The 23061-nt window shown below is 40.2% G+C and overlaps 1 protein-coding gene across 2 annotated transcripts in view; it reads right to left on the reverse strand.

Annotated features, from left to right (window-relative positions):
* Window positions 1-998: 998 nt before the first annotated feature.
* The window catches only part of PKP2 (plakophilin 2), a 109188-nt gene continuing 87125 nt past the window's right edge, over window positions 999-23061 (reverse strand). For both annotated transcript variants that reach the window (XM_025403471.1, XM_025403470.1), the window contains exons 10-13: window positions 12387-12540; window positions 6385-6574; window positions 2886-2973; window positions 999-2734 (exon numbers count right to left, since the gene is read on the reverse strand). In XM_025403471.1, coding sequence (XP_025259256.1) covers window positions 2666-2734; window positions 2886-2973; window positions 6385-6574; window positions 12387-12540 — 501 coding nt within the window. In that variant the 3' untranslated portion in view covers window positions 999-2665. The remainder of the gene's footprint in view (window positions 2735-2885; window positions 2974-6384; window positions 6575-12386; window positions 12541-23061) is intronic.

The raw sequence follows: 23061 nt of genomic DNA on the forward strand, positions 1-23061 counted from the left end.
TCTGTGATTTGAGGCTTCTTCTGCAATTGAACATTGAACACAATGTACACACATACTGAAGTCCTCCTTATTCCAAAGCGGTAAGTTCATTAGACATTTTATTTAGGGGAAATCTCATTTTATAACTATAGTATATAGGCACACACACACACACACACATGTGTAGGTGTCTATATATAAACGTGTGTGTGTGTGCGTGTATATAGATATATATCTCCCATCTCCTGTTTTCTTCTAAGAAATTGCTTCTTCAGAAGGTGATTAAATTGGTTTTATAGTGGTTTATCTAGTCCTGCTGCTTATTCTCCCACTTGACATGTTAATCCCCTGTCTATTTTATCAGATAACCCTTTGGTTATTGCCATCAGATCTAAACAAATGTTTCCAGTGATGGAAATCTAGGGCAGCAGCCTCCTTCATTCCAGAAGACCATGAAGCATTCTTGACAGAGAGCAGCCCTTTGGAACAAATAAACACAAATAAATAAAAAGGCCCAGCTTTGCCCATTAGTTTCTCTGAAGGCATGGGCGAGGTCTGGGACACACAGGAAAACAAACATATTTATACATAGACCTGTGATCAAAACTGTTCATTCACAGAAGAACCTCCCTGAGAGGTGTTCACAAACTGTAAAGTAGTGAGGTGTTTGCAAACAGAGTGGACAAAGCAGCACATGAAAATCAAATGTAGTCTGTCTTTTCACAGTCACAGAATCACCCAATAATATACTAAAATCTAATCACAGCTAACACGGCTGCATGTGTCTTCATTTTTATGGTCACCATCTAGTCCCACCATTCTTACAGGAAATGTCTCTTGGTAAAAAATTTAGGATTTTAATTAGGGGGAAAATATAAGTAATTACAAAGTATCAAACCCTTAGTAATTGAAGTTTACAAAGTTAAATCCTCAAATTTCATGTCAATCATACCATATATTCCAAGATACACAAATAAATCAGATATACACAGACACCAATGCAAGTAACACTACTTTTGTCTCATTTTGTATTTAATATTATCAAAGGCTTTATTAATGCCTTAAAAAACACAAAAAGTTATTGAACATACATTTATTATCTGGAGGAATAAATGCACTCCAAATGCTTATCATCAGAACTCTGGAAAAAGACATATAAATTCTCTCCAGTATTTTAAAAATTGGTATCTAAATAATTTCATTTTGAACTAGGTTAGTAACCTAAGTTGTCTTCATTCAGCTTTTAAAATTGAAAAAAAAATTGTTTCAAATACAATAAAGACTTAAGTACACATTCAAAATTTATTTTCTATTACACCTTTCTGGCCAAAGGAGTTGAAGAATTTTTTTCCTTATCTTACTTAGGACAAATGTTGCCAGATTTTAAAAAATATATATAACAGAATAGTAGTTGTAAAGACTAACTCTATATGAATGGTTTTAATCATACCGCAGTTAAAATAACATTTAATATAGATTCATTTCGCTGGATGATGTCACCTTTTAAAACATCAGTATTTCTCATATCATTTCTGGATGGTCTTGACACATTCTTATCTCTTCTTCAACATGACTTCTTCATTTTTTTTCTCTAGAGTTTTCTTGAGTTAAAATAATGGCTTGAAGAAGATCATATGAGATCTAGTGGCTCTGTGATATTTCTTAAATGCTGGGCAAAGCTGGGCTAGTTGATAATGTAACTCATTAAAATGAGCTGTATTTTCAGTGCCCCAGGCTGGTTGGTTAGTCTGATAGAAGGCCTTAGTTCCTCTTGCAGATAAAGATAGAGTCCATTCTTCTACTAGTCCAGGGCAGTGGCCAAAGAAGTCCAGGAAAGGCATTACACGGAATGCCATTGTTTAGAAGGGATTTGGATTTAATGGCATTGTTATAGGTAAAGTATTTCCTGAGCAAAAATCTCATTCACTGAGTGTTTGGGGGAATGTTAAATTTTATAATCATAGTTGCCTTTCTCTGTGGAAAAGATTTTATTTATTTATTTATTTATTTTACTTTAAGTTCTGGGAGGAAAAAATTTCTTTAATTTGCCATGATCACTTCCTCTCAATTTCTTTTTCTTATAGTCATGCATACTCTGTAATCTAAATTTCTTAAGTTTATTTAAAAATCAGAGGAAAAAAAAGGGGATAAAAACAAGCACAAAGTAAAGAAAGAAACCAATAATTTTGCCATTATACTTTCTCCTGGATAACTGCAGATATTTATCATTTCTATTCTGTTTCAACACTGCAGAACAATACACTCGTGGCCCAATGGTGAAGCAATGTGCACGAGTGACCAAGCATGGGAACCGGAAAAGGAATATAAATGTAAATCAAACTTTTAAAATCCCAGTAATGCAACAGCTTCTTTCCTTATTTATTGGATTAATGTCCCTTCCACATGAATTCCCATTTTGGTTCCAGGAGGCCATGCACCATAAGCTCTAATAGCAAAGACGACTATTTGTAGTGCCTGTAGCCAGTATCTACTGGTGGCAAACTCGCAAAAGTCTTCTGGAAGACTCATAAAATTATGTTCTATTTGTTTTCTGGATTCAGGGGACCATGGAAATAGAAAAGGATAGAAACAAGGCATGCTTTTGAGGTTTCTTGGGCTGGGTAGTAGAAAAATAGGTGTTTTCCTTTGGGGATTTTTTGCAGCTGAGAATGCTTTGTCATTTTCCTCAGTCTTTAAGGGAGTGGTAGGCTTTGGCAGTCCGGCTGTTGACGAAATCTGTCTTCTTAAACTGAGCCTTTGGAATAAGGAAACAGAAACGTGAAAGGTAACAAAACTGGCACACTAGAAAATGCAGTTTTTTAGTGATTTCTTACCAGGGTCAAGTCAAGTGGGCCATTATTACCTGGCTCTGTTAACTATGACACATTCCTTATTCATGTTCTTACCTTCTTGTAGGCATGGTGGAGTTCCGTGTGTGCCCACAGAGAGTACAGGAGGACGGAAGCAGCTTTACTTGCTTTGTTGGAGGCATAGCTGAAAAGAAAAGGACATTCTGAGATCAGGGAGAATGAGTGAGGCTTCTGCATGCTGCCTCTCGGCGTTCTGTAAGACCTCTTCACTCTTCAACTGCTCCTCCCCAGCAGCCGTCTGTGAAGTCAGGCCACTCAGTGACCAGACAATTAGGCAGCAAACTCTGGGAGGAGGGGACCATATTTGTTTTTGTTTTCTTTTTAAACCACTAGCGCAGTGCTAATAAAGAAATAGTTTATAGGCCAGGCGGGGTGGCTCATGCCTGTACTCCCAGCACTTTTGGGAGGCCAAGGTGGGTAGATCACGAGGTCAGGAGATCGAGACCATCCTGGCCAACATGGTGAAACCCCGTCTCTACTAAAAATACAAACTCTAGCTGGGTGTGGCGGTGTGTGCCTGTAATCCCAGCTACTAGGGAACTGAGGCAGGAGAATCACGTGAACCTGGGAACGGAGGTTGCAGTGAGCCGAGATCGTGCTACTGCACTCCAGCCTGGTTACAGAGTTAGACTCTGTCTCAAAATAATAATAATAATAATAAAAAAATAAGCAAAGTAGTTTATAGAGAAAAATCCCTGATATTTATAAGGAATATATCTTTAGATATGTTATAAATTCTTGAATTATTTATAGAATATAATCTATATTTGTATGGTTATAATGTATGTTTATAGAATAAAAATGCATGAAAGCATGACTGAAAAATACATATGATTTTGTGACACCATGAATGTAGGAGTAATTTTTCAAGTCAATAAAATAAATTCTTGTGGCAGCCCCTGTTAAAGCAGTTTCAAAATCTCTTTACGTTTCTGTATAGAGCAAATGGAAAACTTGTTCCTGCTATAAATCCAAGTCACCACTGCATTTGAACTGTACTTAGTATTTCATATTCTGCTTTTTTTTTTTTTGAGATGGAGTCTCACTGTGTCACCCAGGTTGGAGTGCAGTGGTGCCATCTCGGCTCACTGCAAGCTCCGCCTCCCAGGTTCAAGCGATTCACTTGCCTCAGCCTCCTGAGTAGCTGGGACTACAAGCGTCCACCACCACGCCCGGCTAATTTTTTGTATTTTTAGTAGAGACCGGGTTTCACCACGTTAGCCAGGGTGGTCTCAATCTCCTGACCTCATGATCTGCCTGCCTCGGCCTCCCAAAGTGCTGGGATTACAGATGAGAGCCACCGTGCCCGGGCCATGTTCTGCTTTTAAATTTATTCTAAATGTCCCACTTCAGGCTTAGATCAGTGCTGCCTTAGATCTCTTTCTCTTCTATCACCTGATTAGCACATGGCTGAGTTTTTTTTTTTTTTAAAACAAAGACTTTCCCCCCCTCCCATAGCATAGGCATTTGTAAACATAAAACCAAAACCAGAGAGTGCAAAGATGTACAGAGAAGAGCATGCTGTGTTCCTTCAAGAGTGAAAAGCCTTTCTCTTCCATAGTAGCCTGGCAGGGAGGAGCAGTCAAATCAGCCTTCACAGACTTGTTAGTACCTCCTGGACTTTTCAGAATCACTTGGTAATAACTGAAGGGCAAATAAATCCATCAAAGTGATGGGTCTCTAATATTCAAAAGTGTAAAAAGTTATTAAATTCCAAGGCTGTTATATTCATAACGTTTGTTTATAAGTTGGTTGTTTGATACTTGGTACTCTTTTATTCAAAGATGTAATGTTATAAATGATAATTAGTTCCCAGGCTAGCCTACAAATGATAGGTCAGATATATAACACTCTAGTAAGGAAAGAGCAGCAGACACCACTGGCAAGAAGCTGCTTGTTAACTTTTGTTTTTGAAACAGAGCATGTGAGGACTCACAAGTGGACCCACAGGGCAATAAACAAGTAAAAAAGTAGCTCACCCCCTATCTTGCTAAGCTACCAGAAGTTTCCAAAAGTAATTGCATATTCCCATGTGCAACAATTGTTATATCTGAATACTCAAATAATGAGCATCATACTATCTTATGGTGATTTGCCTGGAAGTTTGGATGACTGTTTGGAAGAAGAGTCATTTCTGTTTTCCAGCAGTAATTCATTCTCTCCACAAAGACTGAGCAACTCTAGATACTATCTGCCAGCCTGTGGCGACAGGTGAATATTCTTGGGGAACTGACGCTCCAGCCAGTGCTCAGGGCTTGTTTTAATCTGACTCTGAATGCAGTCTTCCTTCCTCATGTGCACTGCAAAGTGGGCTGCAGGGTAGAAGGGACCTCACTTGGGTGGGGCTGTGGTGGAGGTGACATGTACATCCCTGAACAGCCAAGCACACGTTTCTTCAGTACAGATGAAGTCATCTGCTTTGTAACTCATTAGCACTATGCTATAGTGGCCATTTCTTTTCTTGTTTGGTTATTTACAAAAGTAACTTGTATCTATTTGTAAAAAGTCAAACAATTCCGAATTGTATAAAGAGAAAAAGATAATCTTCATGCCCCTTTTCAATCTCATCACTCTAAATTAACTAATAGTAAATAATTTGGTTAAACAAGGTTTTTCATTCTCCTCACTTTTTTTTTTTTTTTTTTTTTTAAATAGGGCAAAGTTGAAAACAGGAACACATTGGACCTTCTATTCTCAAAAGGTAATAAGATGTGGAAGAGATAAGATAGAGAAAAAACTGTGAAAGCAAGACTTTCTCATCAGGCTCCCCCCACTGCTTCTCCTGTGCCATCACTGCTGCTTCTGCTGCTTTTTTTCTTCTTTTTTGAGACAGAATCTCACTCTGTCAACCAGGCTGGAGTGCAGTGGCATGATCGCGGCCCATTGCAACCTCTGCCTCCTGGGCTCAAGCAATTCTCAAGCCTCAGTCTTCCAAGTAGCTGGAATTACAGGCACGCACCACCACATCCAGCTAGTTTTTGTATTTTAGTGGAGACAGGGTTTTGCCATGTTGGCCAGGCTGGTCTCGAACTTCTGACCTAAGTGATCCACCTGCTTGGACCTCCCAAAGTGCTGGGATTACAGGCATGAGCCACTGTGCCCAGCTCATCACTGCTTCTTCTAAGCCACCTGGTGTGACGTTGCCTCCTAAGATGGAAGTGAGGAAAAGGGCACTTATCTGTCCAGAGGACTCCTGCTTTGCCTACATTCTGCTGTTATTAAATCACGGCTGTGGCTCTGGGAAACTAATTCATTAGGCCAATACAATGCTGGAATGCACTACCAAGAGAAGCTCTGGAGTCTGACCCTCTCTCGACACTTCAGAAGAGAAGGGACAAGCATGTGGTGTGGTGGCTCCAGTTCTTTCCTTGGCTGGTCACTGAGGGCTGGCCAGACGATCTGGCCTGGCTTTGCGTCCTGTTTGCCGCCATGTTGCACATGATGACCCTGACTGCACATTCATAACTGGGCTGTTTACACACAGGGTGGTGAGGGGAAAGGGAGGCCGCTGACGGGCAGAAGCTGAAGGACTTACGCATCGCCTGCACTGATGGTCATAATTTTCTGGATGCCCCCGGTGTTTAGAAGGTCCCGTGCATTCTGGTAACTGTTTTGGATTATGTTGTTCAATGTGTAACAGGCAGAAGCTGTAGTTTCAATGAGAAGGTCAGTACTTGGGACTGTGTCAGGAATGATGGAAACCAAATCGGGGAGAGTTTCTTTGGCTACAAAATGAAAAAAAAAAGAACGCTTGATTTAAAAGGTTGTTTCTTAATCCCAAAATCCCAATACGTTTTGGGTAATGAACATTTTTTTTTTTTTTTGAGACGGAGTCTTGTTCTGTGCCCAGGCTGGAGTGCAGTGGCACGATCTTGGCTCAATGTAAGCTCCGCCTCCCAGGTTCACTCCATTCTCCTGCCTTAGCCTCCCGAGTAGCTGGGACTACAGGTGCCCGCCACCACGCCTAGCTAATTTTTTTGTATTTTTAGTAGAGAGGGGGTTTCACTGTGTTAGCCAGGATGATCTCAATCTCCTGACCTTGTGATCAGCCCGCCTCGGCCTCCCAAAGTGCTGGGATTACAGGCGTGAGACACCGCACCTGGCCAAGAACATTCTTAAAAAGAAACACAGCTGGTTAACAACACATGGAAAGATGTAATTTCCCTAATAACAAATTTTTAAAAATATTTGAAAAGAGGATACTCTGTGCTCAGCACATTGAAAATCTTTTCAGAATGTAATTTGGCAGAAATGTCAAGAACTTAAAACATTTTCATCTTCTTCAATTCGGTCATTCCATGTCTAGGAATACATCTTAAAAACATCACTTTGAAAATGGAAAAAGCTTTCTACAGAGATCTTTATGACAGTACTACACGTAAATGAAAAACTAAAAAGCCTGAATATCCTAATAATAGGAATATGATTAACTAAAACACACCTGCAAAGACTATTATTCATCACAAAACCTATCTATGAAGCATGTGTAATAAAAAGAAAATAATTATGCTAATAGTGTATGTGAAAAATCTGTATATTTATTTATATAAAGAATACATAATATTATTGGCCAGGTTTGGTGGCTCACACCTTTGTAATCCCAGCACTTTGGGAGGCTGAGGCGGGTGGATCACTTAAGGTCAGGAGTTCAAGACCAGCCTGGCCAACATGGTGAAACCCCGGCTCTACCAAAAATACAAAAATTAGCTGGGCGTAGTGGCACCTGCCTGTGCCTATAGTCCCAGCTACTCAGGAGGCTGAGGCACAAGAATTGCTTGAACTTGGGAGGGAGAGGTTGCAGTGGGCAGAGATCATGCCACCATACTCTAGCCTGCGCAGCAGAGAGAGACCTTGTCTCCAAAAAAAAAAAAAAAAAAAAAAAAAGAATACATAATATTACCAAAAAACCCACATAAGAAACCTGAGGAAAAATGTTAATAGGAGCTGTTTTTCTACAACAGTATTAATAGTGAACTAAAATCATTTTCTTTTTTTTTTTTTTTTTTTTTTTTGAGACGGAGTCTCACTCTATCGCCCAGGCTGGAGTGCAGTGGCGTGATCTCGGCTCACTGCAAGCTGTACCTCCCAGGTTCATGCCATTCTCCTGCCTCAGCCTCCCGAGTAGCTGGGACTACAGGCGTCTGCCACCATGCCCAGCTAAGTTTTGTATTTTTAGTAGAGACAGGGTTTCACCTTGTTAGCCAGGATGGTCTTGATCTCCTGACCTCGTGATCTGCCTGCCTCGGCCTCCCAAAGTGCTGGGATTACAGGCGTGAGCCACCGTGCCCGGCCAAACTAAAATCATTTTTGAGGCCAGGCTCAGTAGCTTATGTCTGTAATCCCAGCACTTTAGAAGGCTGAGGCAGGTGGATCACTTGAGCCCAGGAGTTTGAGACCAGTCTGGAAAATATAATGAGACCCTGTCTCTATTTTAAAAAGTACAATTAAATAAGTGAATAAATAATAAATGAATAATCTTTGCTTCCCAAGGTTTTTTTCAATACATAAGTAATACTACCATTCTAAAAAGAGAAATAAACTATTTTAAAGGTACTTTTCTACTATGTATATAACTTCTTGGTTGTAAGTTTGAGTTTGGCTTTCTTTTTGTACTAATAAGAAAGGTATTAAAAAAAAATAGACACGTCACTTTCACAATTAGGCTACAGAAAATAAAAAAGACACATAGACCAATGGAACAGAATAGAGAACCCAGAAATAAAGCCAAATACTTACAGCCAACTGATCTTTGACAAAGCAAACAAAAACACAGAGTGGGGAAAGGCCACCTTATTCAACATATTCAACAAATGGTGCTGGGATAATTGGCAAGCCACATGTAAAAGAATAAAGCTGGATCATCATCTTTCACTCAAAAACCAACTCAAGATGGATCAAAGACTTAAATCTGAGACCTGAAACCATAAAAATTCCAGAAGATAATCATGGAAAATCTCTTCTAGACATTGGCTTAGGCAAAGAGTTCATGACCAAGAACCCAAAAGCAAACGCAACACAACGCAAAATAAGTAAATGGGATTCAATTAAACTAAAAAGCTTCTGCACAGCAAAAGAAATAATCAGCAGAGTAAACAGATACCCCACAGAGTGGGAGAAAATATTCACAAACTGCATTCGACAAAGGACTAATATCCAGAATCTACAAGGAACTCAAATCAGCAAGAAAAAAGCCAAATAATTTCATCAAAAAGTGGGCTAAGGACATGAATAGACAATTCTCAAAAGAAAATATACAAATGGCATATGAAAATTTTTTTGATAAGCTTCAAACAAACATGAAAAAAATGCTCAACATTACTAATTATCATGGAAATGCAAATTAAAAGCACAATGAGATACTACCTTACTCCTGCAAGAATGACCATAATTTAAAAATCAAAATATAATAGATGTTGGCATGGATGTGGTGAAAAGGGAACACTTCTACACTGCTGGTAGGAATGTAAACTAGTACAACCACTATAGAAAACAGTATGGAGATGCCTTAAGGAACTAAAGTAGAACTACCATTTGATCCAGCAATTCCACTACTGGGTATCTACCCAAAGTAAAAGAAGTCATTATATGAAAAAGACACTTGTACATGCATGTTTATAGCAGCACAATTCACAATTGCAAAATATGGAGCCAACCTAAATGCCCATCAACCAACAAGTGGATACAGAAAATGTGGTATACATACACCATGGAACACTACTCAGCCATTAAAAAGACAGACATAATGGCCTTTGCGGCTCAATTGGATGAAATTAGAGACCACTATTCTAAGTGAAATAACTCAGGAATGGAAAACCAAATATTGTATGTTCTCACTTATAAGTGGGAGCTAAGCTATGAGGATGCAAAGGAATAAGTGATATAGTGGATTTTGGGGACTTGGGGAAAGGTAGGAAGGAGTGAGGGATAAAAGACTACACATTGGGCACAGTGTGCACTCCTCAGGTGACAGGTGCACCAACATCTCAGAAATCATCACTAAATAACTTATCCATGTGACCAAACACCACCTGTACCCAAAAACTTATTGGACAATTTAAAAAGGTATTACTATTTGACAAGTCCACTGGAACTTGTCCTATGGTACATATTTTGGTCAATGCGAACTTGTGCTTAAACTTTTTGTAATAGTTATTTTCATGTATGTTTTCCTCTTTTTCCTCTAACCACTTTAGACTCTTCTTAAAAGATAGAGAGCATGCATCTTTTGCTTTTGCTGATCCCCACAGTTCCCGAATATGTGTTGCATTGATCAGGAATTAACAAATACTGCCTAATTTTATTGTGTGCCTTCATCTGTGTTCACGTGGCATCTTGAAGCACATTTCTCTCTCTGTGATACTGGATTGTAATGAATTGTGTGACTGTCTCAACCTCAAATGAGGCTGTGCGTTCCTTGAAGCCAATTATCTTACTTATTTCTATGTTTCCAGCATTGATCATCATTCCTGAAATGGACAAGTACTCAATAAAAGGCACTGAATGATATGTCATCATAATACCTGGACCTGATTGACAGGTAAGACATACCTTCTGCTCACAGGCCTGAACTCTTTCTTTTTGACTGTGGTTCAAGCACACAGCATACTGTGGAGAGCTCAGTGTTCATCTAAAGCCAGAGGGCTTTAGTTTCAGTCCTGGTTCTGCTACTTTATGGCTCTATGGCCTGAGCAAGCTATTTAACGTCTCTATTTGTTTTTCCCTAAGTTGCAATGTGAGATAATAATGTCTATGTCACAGGGTTATTTTGAAGGAATGAATCAATGCATGTTAAGTGTATTATAGTACTGCGCATGTGGTAAGCTCTCAATGGATGCTATTATCAGAAGGCTTCCTCCTTTTAATAAGTTAAACTACAGAATGAAAGCCTTGACTGGCAAAGTAGCACTGTGAGATACATACCTGTGTCTTCTGTGTGAAATCTGTTATTCTGTTACCATGCCCCATTGCCTGTCTTTAAGTTTTTGAGAAAATGTAAGTTTCAAGTTTATTTCTCTAGATGTAAGTAAAACGTAACAACTTATTGCAGGTGAGAACAGGGAAAGTTACCTGGCTTAGAAAGCTCTGGTGAGAAACACAAAGCATGTATTCAAGATGATTTTCACTTATGTCTGGCTATTAAAATTCTGAATTAAGAGAAGTCCTTTTACTTATATATTTGACATGAAGCCAATTTGGAATTTTAAAATTGCATTTATCTTGCTGAAGCCTCTTCTCTCTGTTATCCTTAAAGTGAAGTGTATCAACAGAATCATCTACTATAAACCAGGTGGCTACGGCTATACCTTCCCAACATTTAGGGGACTGCAGAGCCTGAGGCCAACAGCATTCCTGCCCTGAAGTTACATGCTTAATGTGTACAGTGCCATTGTTTACCTTGGCGGTGTTTTAAAGATGGAGTCAATTTTTCATTTGGGAAAAGAACAAAAAAGGGAAGGATAATACACCTCTATTGAAGTTCAGCACAAAAGACCACGGGGAGAGCATTTTAATAATTTTGAGAGTGCCTATGGCAAGGTCTCTTTCAGATTCACTGAGAATGTTCCAGGTTGTCTCTACTCATAATGAGCATGAAACCATTGTATAAAACCTCCTGTCAAATGTGCGGCTGGTTGGCTTTGAAAATGACATTACTAAAACATAACTGCAGCCTTCAATATCTCTGGGGCTATCTGTGTGCATATTTAAAAATCTAATCCATTAAAACAAGCAAAATATTGTTTATATTTTTTGTGAAATGTGAAAAACTGAGTTTGAGTTGTTAGAAACGACCTATTTATACAGCATTACGAAGCATATTTAATTTTAGCATTATCTTTCTATCATCTCATTTTGTAATTTTCTACTTGATACAACAAACATTTATCACATACTTCTTGGTATAAGCAAATAAATAAAAAATTATGTTATTTGATAATGTAACACCATTATCATCCCTGTCAATAATACAGTCAAAGGCAAAATATGTCTCATCGCAGTTACCCAAAAAAAGATGCCAAATTTGCTATATTCAGTGACTCCTTTTTTGTCTTTCTATCGTGATTATCTGCTTATCCATTTTTTTTATGTCCAACACACTGCCAAACTACTAAAGTAAACTACCACTACATGTGTTTTTCAAATGTTCTAGAATTATGGTGCTTAAGAGAGCCACTGAGAGAACATTCTGAAAGACAACTATATGGATTAGAAAGACTTCATTGGATGGTGTGACTGAGGGTGCCACCCAGTGAAAAATATAAACAGTATTACTTATCTTGTTAATTATTAGTATGCTCTAAAATTTTTCTTTTGTAGTAATTTTTAAAAAAATGTCGGGTATTTAAAAAAATCTCTGGTGAGATCCACCGAGAAAGCCTCTTTGTGATATCTGGCGGCAGAAAAGGCAGGCCAGTTTATCACCTACTCCTTCTCCCATTTCCAGTGCATCTTTGTGAACGGGAGGGGATACAGACAACATTTCATTGCATTGTATCTTCAGCATGTACATATTACACATAGATACTTATACCGACTCACCAATTTCATTCTGCAGAGAAAGATTCCGGGACAGATTTCTTAGCAGCGAGATGGCTGTCTTTTTCACACTTAGGTCACCGACATGCAGCATCTTTCGGGTGTGCTGCAGGCCATTTTCCTTCTGGACAACTGCCTGAGCCACTGACGTCGGCATCTGTTTTGTGAGACACATCTTATAAGTGCTACTGTGTTTGATTTCATGATAATATTAAGTTTTCTGTAGATTACCAGAGGTTGATGAAAATGTTTTATCTTATTTTTATTTTATTTATTTATTTTGAGACGGAGTCTCTCTCTGTCACCCAGGCTGGAGTGCAGTGGTGCGATCTCAGTTCACCACAACCTCCACCTCCCAGGTTCAAGTGATTCTCCTGCCTCAGCCTCCGGAGTAGCTGGGATTATAGGTGTGTGCCACCACACCCAGCTAATTTTTTTGTACTTTTAGTAGAGATGGTGTTTTATCATGTTGGCCAGGCTGGTCTCGAACTCCTGACTCAGGTGATCCACCTGCCTCAGCCTCCCAAAGTGTTGGAATTACAGGAGTGAGCCACTATGCCCGGCTGAAGATGTTTTAAAAATTAGAACTGTGATGAAACTAGTCTAAATTAGGTTTTCAAGTCAATTACTAGATAAAAACTGTTTATTCAGTACATTTAAATGCAATCTTGGGGCTGGGCGTGGTGGCTCACACCTGTAATCCCAGCACTTTGGGAGGCCAAAGCTGACGGATCACCTGAGGCCAGGAGTTCAAGACCAGCCTGGCCAACATGGTGAAACCCTGTCTCTACTAAAAAATACAAAAATATTAGCCAGGTATGGTGGTGCGTGCCTGTAGTCCCAGCTACTCAAGAGGCTGAGGCAGGAGAATCGCTTGAACCTGGGAGACAGATGTGGCAGAGAGCCAAGATCGTGCCACTGCACTCCAGCCTGGGTGACAGAGCAACACTCTGTCTCAACAAGCAAACAAACAAATAAATGTAATGCAATGCAATGTTGGATTTAATTAGGTTATTACATTTTTTTGCATCTGTGTTTATAAATAAAATGGATTAACCTTTTCCTTGTACTACCCTTTTCACTTTTAGAATCAAGGTTATACTAACATCATTAAGTTAGTTGGGTAGTATTTAATCTTTTTCTATCTCCTTTAGCTGTTTGTGTAATACAAGAATAATCTCTTCTTTTGGGCTTGGTAGAATTTAGCCATACAGATTGACTATCCCTTATCTGAAATGCTTGAGACCAGAAGTGTTTTGGGTTTTTTTCAGATTTTGGAAGATTTGCAAATGTACAATGAAATATCTTGGGGATATCTTGGGGATAGATAGAACCAAGTCTAAACATGAAATTCATTTATCTTTCATATGCACCTTATACTCATAGCCTGGAGGTCATTTTATACAATATTTGTAATAATTCTGCGCATGAAATAGTTTGTATACATGGAACCATCAGAAAGCAAAGGTGTCACTATCTCAGCCACAAACATGGACAATCTGTGGTTGTTTGGTATCACCATTATTCCTGACTCTGAATTCATATACTACGATAGGCTATCATTTTCTTTCTTTTTTTTTTTTTTTTTTTGAGACGGAGTCTCGCTGTGCTCCCAGGCTGGAGTGCAGTGGCGTGATCTCGGCTCACTGCAAGCTCCGCCTCCCGGGTTCACGCCATTCTCCCGCCTCAGCCTCCCAAGTAGCTGAGACTACAGGCGCCCGCCACCACGCCCGGCTAGTTTTTTGTATTTTTAGTAGAGACGGGGTTTCACCATGTTAGCCAGGATAGTCTCGATCTTCTGACCTCGTGATCCACCCGCCTCGGCCTCCCAAAGTGCTGGGATTACAGGCTTGAGCCACCGTGCCCGGCCAGGCTATCATTTTCTTACACCTGTACTCAACAGTTAAAAATATGGTATGCCATTAAAACAGTTAAAAAAAATAACGTGTTCAGGTAACTAAGCAGCACAGTAGCATCACCAGAATACCTGTCTCAGCAGTCTAACAGCGACAGACAATGGCAGGCTTTCTGTCTCTAACTACCATGCTGTGTTTTGATGCAAAGGTTATTGTCTACTGTTTTTTGTTTGTTTTTTTCTCATGAGAAGAAACATGAAAAGCAATTGAGGGATGAGGAACTGGGTCCTTTAGGGATGAGGAGGCATTCTGTTGGATGGTTTTGCAAAATGTTGCCTCTAGAGTCATCTGCCTCATTAACAATGGCTTTTTTTCCTTCAACTTTTAAGTTTGGGGTACACGTGTAGGATGTGTAGGTTTGTTACATAGGTTAATGTGTACCATGGTGGTCTGCTGCACAGATCATCCCATCACCTAGCCCAGTACACATCAGCTATTCTTCCCGATGCTCTCCCTCATCCCCCCAAGTCCCCAACAGGCCCCAGTGTGTGCTGTTCCCCACCAAGTATCCATGTGTTCCCATTGTTCAGCTCCCACTTATAAGTGAGGCCATGTGGTGCTTGGCTTTCTGTTTGCCAAGGATAACAGCTTCCATCTCCATCCATGTCCCTGCAAAGGACATGATCTCATTCCTTTTTATGGCTGCACAGTATTCCATGGTGTGTATGTAGGACATTTTCTTTATTCAATCTATCACTGATGGGCATTTGGGTTGATTCCATGTCTTTGCTATTGTGAATAGTGCTGCAATGAACATACACATTCATGTATCTTTATATGAGAATGATTTATATTCCTTTGGGTATATACCCAACAATGGAACTGCTGGGTCAAATGGTATTTCTGCCTCTAGATCTTTAAGAAATCACCACACTGTTTTCCACAACAGTTGAACTAACTTGCCCTCCCACCAATGGTGGAAAAGCGTTCCTTTTTCTCTGCAACCTCACCAGCATGTTGTTTTTCTGACTTTTTAATAATCGCCATTCTGACTGGCATGAGATGGTATCTCACAGTGGTTCTGATTTGCATTTTTCTAATGATCAGTGATGTTGAACATTTTTTTCACGTTTGTTAACCACATGTATGTCTTCTTTTGAGAAGAGTCTGTTCATATCCTTTGTCCACTTTTTAATTTTTTTTTTTTGTCTGTCTTCTAAATTTGTTTAGGTTCCTTGTAGACGCTGGATATTAGACCTTTGTCAGGCAGATAGACTGTAAACACTTTCTCCCATTCTCTAGGTTGTCTGTTCACTCTGATGATAGTTTCTTTTGCTGTGCAGAAGCTCTTTAGTTTCACTGCATCCCATTTGTCAATTTTTGCTTTCATTGCTATTGCTTTTGGCGTTTTTGTCATGAAATCTTTGCCGTTGCCTATGTCCTGAATGGTATTGCCTAGATTTTCTTCTAGGGTTTTTATAGTTTTGGGTTTTACATTTAAGTCTCCATCTTGAGTTAATTTTTGTATAAAGTGTAAGGAAGGGGTCCACTTTCAATTTTCTGCATTTGACTAGCCAGTTTGCCCAGCACCATTTATTAAATAGGGAATCCTTTCCCCATTGCTTGCTTTTGTCAGGTTTGTTGAAGATCAGATTGTTGTAGGTGTGCAGTCTTATTTCTGAGTTCTCTATTCAATTCCACTGGTCTATGTGTCTGCTTTTGTACGAGTACCATGCTGTTTTGGTTATGGTAGCTTTGTAATACAGTTTGAAGTCAGGTAGCATGAGGCCTCTAGCTTTGACCTTTTTGCTTAAGATTGTCTTGGCTATTCGGCTCTTTTTCAATTCCATATGAATTTTAAAATAGATTTTTTTCTAATTCTGTGAAGAATGTCAATGGTAGTTTAATGGGGATAGCATTGAATCTATAAATTACTTTGGGCAGTAGTTTATTGAGAGCTTTTACCTTGAAGGGATGCTGAATTTTATCAAAGGCCTTTTCTGCATCTATTGAGATCATGTGGTAGTTCTGTTTGTAGATCATGTCTGTAGTTCTGTTTATGTGATGGATCACATTTATTGATTTGCAAATGTTGAACCAACCTTGCAGCCCAGGGATGAAACCCACTTGATGGTGGTGGATACGCTTTTTGACATGCTGCTAGATTCAGTTTGCCAGTATTTTACTGAGGATTTTTGTATCGATGTTTGTCAGGGATATTGGCCTGAAGTTTTCTTTTTTTGTTGTTGTATCTCTGCCAGGTTTTGGTATCAGGATGATGCTGGTCTCATACAATAAGTTAAGGAGGAGTTCCTCCTTTTCAATTTTTTGGAATAGTTTCAGTAGAAATGGTACCCACTCTTCTTTGTACCTCTGGCAGATTTCAGCTGTAAATCTGTCTGGTCCTGGGTCTTTTGTGGTTGGTAGGCTATTTATTACCACCTCAATTTTAGAATTCATTATTGGTCTATTAAGGGATTCGATTTCTTCTTGGTTCAGTCTTGGGAAGATGTATGTGTCCAGAAGTTTATCCATGTTTTTCTAGATCTTCTAGTTTATGCATATAGAGGTATTTATAGTATTCTCTGATGGTTGTATGTATTTCTGTGGGGTCAGTGGTGATATCCCCCTTATCATTTCTGATTGTGTTATTTGATTCTTCTCTCTTTTTTATTAGTCTAGCTAGCAGATCATTTTATTAATTTTTTTTTTTTTTTCAAAAAAACAGCTCCTGAATGTGTTGATTTTTTGAAGGGTTTTGTGTGTGTGTGTCTGTATCTCCTTCGGTTCCACTCTGATCTTGGCTATTTCTTGCCTTGGGGTTTGTTTGCTCTTGGTTCTCTAGTTCTTTTAGTTGTGATGTTAGGTTGTTACCTTGAGATCTTTTTTTTTTTTTTTTTTTTTTTTTTTGAGATGGAGTGTCATTCTGTTGCCCAGGCTGGAGTGTAGTGGCACAATCGCGGCTCACTGCAAGCTCTGCCTCCTGGGTTCACGCCATTCTCCTGCCTCAGGCTCCCAAGTAGCTGGGACTACAGGTGCCCACCACCACGCCCAGCTAATTTTTGTATTTTTAGTAAAGACAGGGTTTCACCTTGTTAGCCAGGATGGTCTCTATCTCCTGACCTTGTGATCTGCCCACCTCGGCCTCCCAAAGTGCTGGGATTACAGGCATGAGCCACCGTGCCTGGCCACCTTGAGATCTTTCTAGCTTATTGATCTGGGCATTTAGGATTACAAATTTCCCTCTCAACACTGCTTTAGCTGTGTCCCAGAGATTCTGGTACACTGTCTGTTTGTTCTCATTAATTTCAAATCACTTCTTGACTTCTGCCTTAATTTCATTATTTATCCACAAGTAATTCAGGAGCAGGTTGTTCAATTTCTATGTACTTGTGTAGTTTTGAGTGAATTTCTTAATCTTGAGTTCTAATTTGGTTGCACTGTCATCTGAGAGATGGTTTCCTATGATTTCGGTTCTTTTGCATTTGCTAGGGAGTGTTTTACTTCTAATTATATGAACAAGTTTTGGGTAAGTGCTATAGGGTGAGGAGGAGAATGAATATTCTGCTGTTTTTTGGTGGAGAGTTCTGTAGATATCAGGTCTGCTTGATCCAGAGCTGAGTTAACTCTTCTTGATGAATTGAACCCTTTACCATTATGTAATGCCCCTCTTTGTCTTTTTTTGATCTTTGTTGGTTTAAAGTCTGTTTTGTCAGAACTAGGATTGCAACCCTTGCTTTTTTCTGTTTTCCATTTGCTTGGTAAACTTTCCTCTATCCCTTTATTTTGAGCCTAAGTGTGTCTTTGCATGTGAGATGGAAGACAGGACACCAATGGGGTTTGGCTCTTTATCCAGCTTGCCATTCTGTGTCTTTTGATTGGTGCATTTAGCCCATTTACATTTAAGGCTAGTATTGTTATGTGTGAATTTGATCCTGTCATCATGACGCTAACTGGTAATTTTGCAGACTTGTTTATGTGGTTGCTTCATAGTGTCACTGGTCTGTGTACTTCAGTGTGTTTTTATAGTGGCTGGTAATGGTTTTTCCTTTCCATATTTAGTGCTTCTTTCAGGAGCTTTTGCAAGGTAGGCCTCGTATTGATGAATTCCCTCTTCATTTGCTTGTCTGCAAAGGATCTTATTTCTCTTTTGTTTATGAAGTTTAGTTTGGCTGAAAATGAAATTCTGTGTTGGAAATTATTTTCTTTAAGAATTTTAAATATTGGCCCCCAATCTCTTCTGGCTTGTAGGATTTCTGCTGAGAAGTCTGCTGTTAGTCTGATGGGCTTACCTTGTAAGTGATCTGGCCTTTCTCTCTGGCTGCCCTTAACATTTATTCTTTCATTTTGACATAGAATCTGATAAGTATGTGTCTTGGAGATGATCTTCTCATAGAGTATCCTACTGGAGTTCTCTCCATTTCCTGAATTTGAATGCTGGCCTGTCTTGCTAGGTTGGGGAAATTCTATTGGGATGATATCCTAAAGTATGTTTTCCAACTTGGTTCTGTTCTCCCTGTCTCTTTCAGGTACCCCAATCAGTCGCAGGTTCCATCTCTTTACATAATCCCACATTTCTTGGAGGTTTTGTTCATTCCTTTTCATTCTTTTTTCTCTATTCTTGTCTGCCTGTCTTATTTCAGAAAGATAGTCTTCAAACTCTGAGGTCCTTTCCTCCGCTTGGTCTATTCTGCTATTGATACTTGTGATTGCACGGTGAAGTTCTCATGTTATATTTTTCAGCCCTATCAAGTCAGTTATGTTCCTCTCTAAACTGGCTATTCTGGTTATCAGCTCCTGTATTGTTTTATCATGATTTTTAGCTTCTTTGCATTGGGTTACAACGTGCTCCTTTATCTCTGGGAAGTTTGTTGTTTCCAACCTTCTGAAGCCTACTTCTGTCAACTCAGCCATCTCAGCCTCATCGCTGTTCTGAGTCCTTGCTGGAGAGGTGTTGTAGTCATCTGGAGGAGAAGAGGCACTCTGTCTTTTTTAGTTTTCAGTGTTTTTGCATTGATTCTTTCTCGTCTTTGTGGGCTTATCTACCTTTGACCTTTGAGGCTGCTGACTTCTGAAGGAGTTTCTGTGGGGTCTTTTTTGTTGATGTTGTTGTTGTTGTTTTCTGTTTTTTTTTTTTTTTTTTTTTTTTCTTTTCACAGTCAGGCTACTGACTGTTAGCAACCACAGGCTGCTGTGGTTTGCTGGGGAACTGCTCCAGACCTTAGTTGCCTCTGCTTTTCCTGTACTAGGAGGTATCAACAGTGAAGGTTGTGAAGCAGCAAAGATGGCAGCCTGCTCCTTCCTCTGGACACTCCATCCCAGGGTGGGTACTGACCTGCTTCTGGCCCAAATGCTCCTTTTGGAGGTTTATTGAAAGGTCTCACCTAGTCAGGAGGAATGGAATTAGGCCCTTATTGAAAGGTCTCACCTAGTCAGGAGGAATGGAATTAGGCACCTGCTTACAGAAGCAGTCTGGCTGTAGACCAGGTGTGCTGTGTTTGGGAGGACCCTTCCTCATCCGGACTGCCCAGACTCTCTAGAGTAGGCAAGCTGGAACAGCTCAGTTGACCGAACCACAGAGATGGCGGCCTCCCCTCCTGCCGGGAGCTCCATCCCAGAGAGAGATCAGAGCTCTCTGTCCATATAAGCCTGGCTGGAGTGATTAAAGGCCCCCCACAGGGAGGCCCTGCCCAGTGAGGAGGAATGGATCGGGGTCCCACTTTAAAGCAGTTTGGGCACAATCTGGCACAGCAGCTGTGCAGTGTTGGGGGTGTATCCCTTCCTCATCTGGACCACCCAGACTCTCTGGAGCTGGCAGGCTGGAATGTGCAGTTGACCAAACCATAGAAATAGTAGCCACCCCTCCCCCAGGGAACTCCCTCCTGTTTCAGGCAGACTCACTGTGTTGCCATTGGCTGGCTGGAATTCCCAAGCCAGTGGGTCTTAACTTGTGAGGTGCTGTGGAAGTGGGGCCCGCAGAACAATGCTGCTTGGCTCCCTGGATTCAGCCCCCTTCCTAGGGGAATGTACAAAGGGATCTGTCACCTTGCTGGGAATTCCAGGGTGGAGTATGTAAAACTCTTGTCTCTGTGTGTACCTGTGCTGAGGCTCCACACAGCTCTGTTTATTGGATCCAAGGCCCTAGTAGTGTGGGCTCATGAGGGGATCTCCTGATCCACAGGTTGCAAAGATCTGTGGGAGAAGCATGGTTTCCTGGGCGGGTTGCACAATCAGTCACTGCTTCCCTCTGCTGGGGGTGGGGGTTCCTTTGGCTCCGTGAGGCTCCTGGGTGGGCCACTGGCCCACTCTGCTTTTCTTTATTCTCTCCGGGTCAGGATGATTGTCTAGTCAGTCCCAGTGTGAGAACCTGGATATTTCAGCTGAAGGTGCTGAATTCACTCGACGCTTTCATTCCTCTCTGTGCTGTGGGCTGCAGCTGCTTCTAATGGGCCCTCTTGGACCCCAACTCAACAATGGCTCTTATTTTAGCAGTCTCTCTTTGATTTTATAAATAGAATGAGTTGTTCTGTTATGAATGCCTGCTGCTCTAGTTCTTCAATAAGCCCATCACACAATTTCACCCTGTCATCTATAGGCACTTTTTCTGCAGTGTTAACAACATCACTGTTATCATGATTACCTTATTCAGAATCATTTTGGCCATTTCACCATTGGTCAATGAATGAACAAGTGGAGCCTTGTTATCAATGTTAAAAACTTCTTTAGTATTCACTTCTTCCAGCTTACTGACGGATTATGAAGTCTATTTTTTTGCAAAGGTAAGGAGTTCAGCCATCTTTTTTTTCTCACTTGACATATATAATCCTTCAAAGCCACCATCTTGTTTATCATTACCACTGGACATAGCTGTAGGCCAGAGTTGTGCCAGGCATGCACACCTGTTTCAAGCAATGGCAACAGCATATAGAGCATCCTCAGGCTAAACTCCTTTTGAACACTTTCTCACACCCACACCTCTGTACACCGCTGCTAGCCAGCATGCTGTTCAAGAAAAGTGTTTTTTTAATCTACTCTTTATTGATCTAAGGATACTCTGGTCACATGGCTAAAATGATGAAGTCACATTTGAGGGAAAGTACATAGAATAGACATTTTTAAAATGAGAATTTCAGCTGGGAGATGAGCAGAACAGTTGTCATGTAATAACAAAATCTTGCAGTCATCATCCAGTCGAGTCTCCCTGCAGCAAGCATTAGCCACTTGGTACCAAAAGTTTGTGAAACCAATCAAAAAAGATGTCCCTGGTGCTCCATGTCTTTCTGTTAGCATAATAACAGACTGGTAAGAAACTTGCTCCTTGAAAACAGTGAGGACACAAGTTTTTATCTATCACCCCACTTATGTGTGCCTGATGCATTAACACATCCCGGCATATTCTGTCCTTGGCAGCCTTAATTCTAGTAGGTGCTGTTTCATCAGCTGTAGTCAGTGTCTTTCTGAGGCAATGATGCCAAAACAGTGATGTTTCATCAGCATTATAGACTTGTTTTGGCTTCAGATTTTCATTAGGCATGACTGGCAAACTCAATGAATTTCTTCACTGCTTTGTGATCAGCAAATGCTTTATCATCACAAATCTTTAAAAATGTAATGCTGTGTCTTTTGTTAAATTTCTGCAACCAGCCTATTGATTATTCACATATCCTTTTAATTTTCAGTTCATCAAGATCTTTGCTTGTTTCATGGTCAGCATACCATTATGTGGCATGTGTTCACTGTGACGTGGACAGATCCGCACTTTCAATACATGATCAAGATCTTCATGTTTGACTTTGTGCAGTTTTCTAATTTTCACTAACTTCTGTGAATCAGTTTCAGCACAGAACTTCAACAATGTATCCTTCTGTTTCTTCAGGTCATATATGGATGTTTCATATACTCCTGTCCAGTTTCTCCAACAGCTTGGCTTTCTGTGCTAGAGGTAAACATAAATGCTTCCTCTTTTTATCAGTTACCCTGAGGGGTATTTGTAGGTCATTTTTTCATTTTCAGCAATACCTTTATACCACAGAGCAAAGAGTAAGCAAGCAAACACAGTTGAGTCATGCATGTAGGTCTTGGCTCCATGTGGGGCATTGTGGGAAACCTGCCATCAGCATGCCTGGCCTGCACACATGCCATTTTGCTATCCTTTGTGGGTGTGCTTGCTTGCATGGGGGAAACTGGGTGTCTGTGGAAAAGATATATGGCAGCTGAAGGGAGCTGGGAGGGATTTGTTTTTTTTTTCTTTTCTGCTTGGGGATGCCGAGTAAACTGTGTATTGTGTGCCTGCGTTTTGACTTGACTCGCCATATAAGGTCAAGTATAACATTTTCAACGCATGATGTCATGCTGGTGCTAAAACGGTTTTGGATTTTGGAGCATTTCAGAGTTTGAAAATTTGGATTAGGGATCCTCAACCTACATTGCTGCATATCTGTCACTCACTTCCACGGTGACATGGAATCTGTGTTCACCCAGAAAGCTAACTGAGCTGAGAAAAAAAATCTTACAGGGAGATGTCTTTCATTATCATTTCAGTTCATTTACCGGTTGATAATTAGTCATCTTTTCTATTTCTTCTTGTTCAAGTTTTGGGAATTTACACAGGTTAATTAATTTACACTTTTTTTTTTTTTTTTTTTTGAGACGGAGTCTCGCTCTGTCGCCCAGGCTGGAGTGCAATGGCGTGATCCTGGCTCACTGCAACCTCTGCCTCCCGGGTTCACGCCATTCTCCTGCCTCAGTCTCCTGAGTGCTGGGACTACAGGCACCCGCCAACACACCCAGCTAATTTTTTGTATTTTCAGTAGAGATGGAGT

This window comes from Theropithecus gelada, chromosome 11, assembly GCF_003255815.1.
Source record: "Theropithecus gelada isolate Dixy chromosome 11, Tgel_1.0, whole genome shotgun sequence".
Taxonomy (NCBI): Eukaryota; Metazoa; Chordata; class Mammalia; order Primates; family Cercopithecidae; genus Theropithecus; species Theropithecus gelada.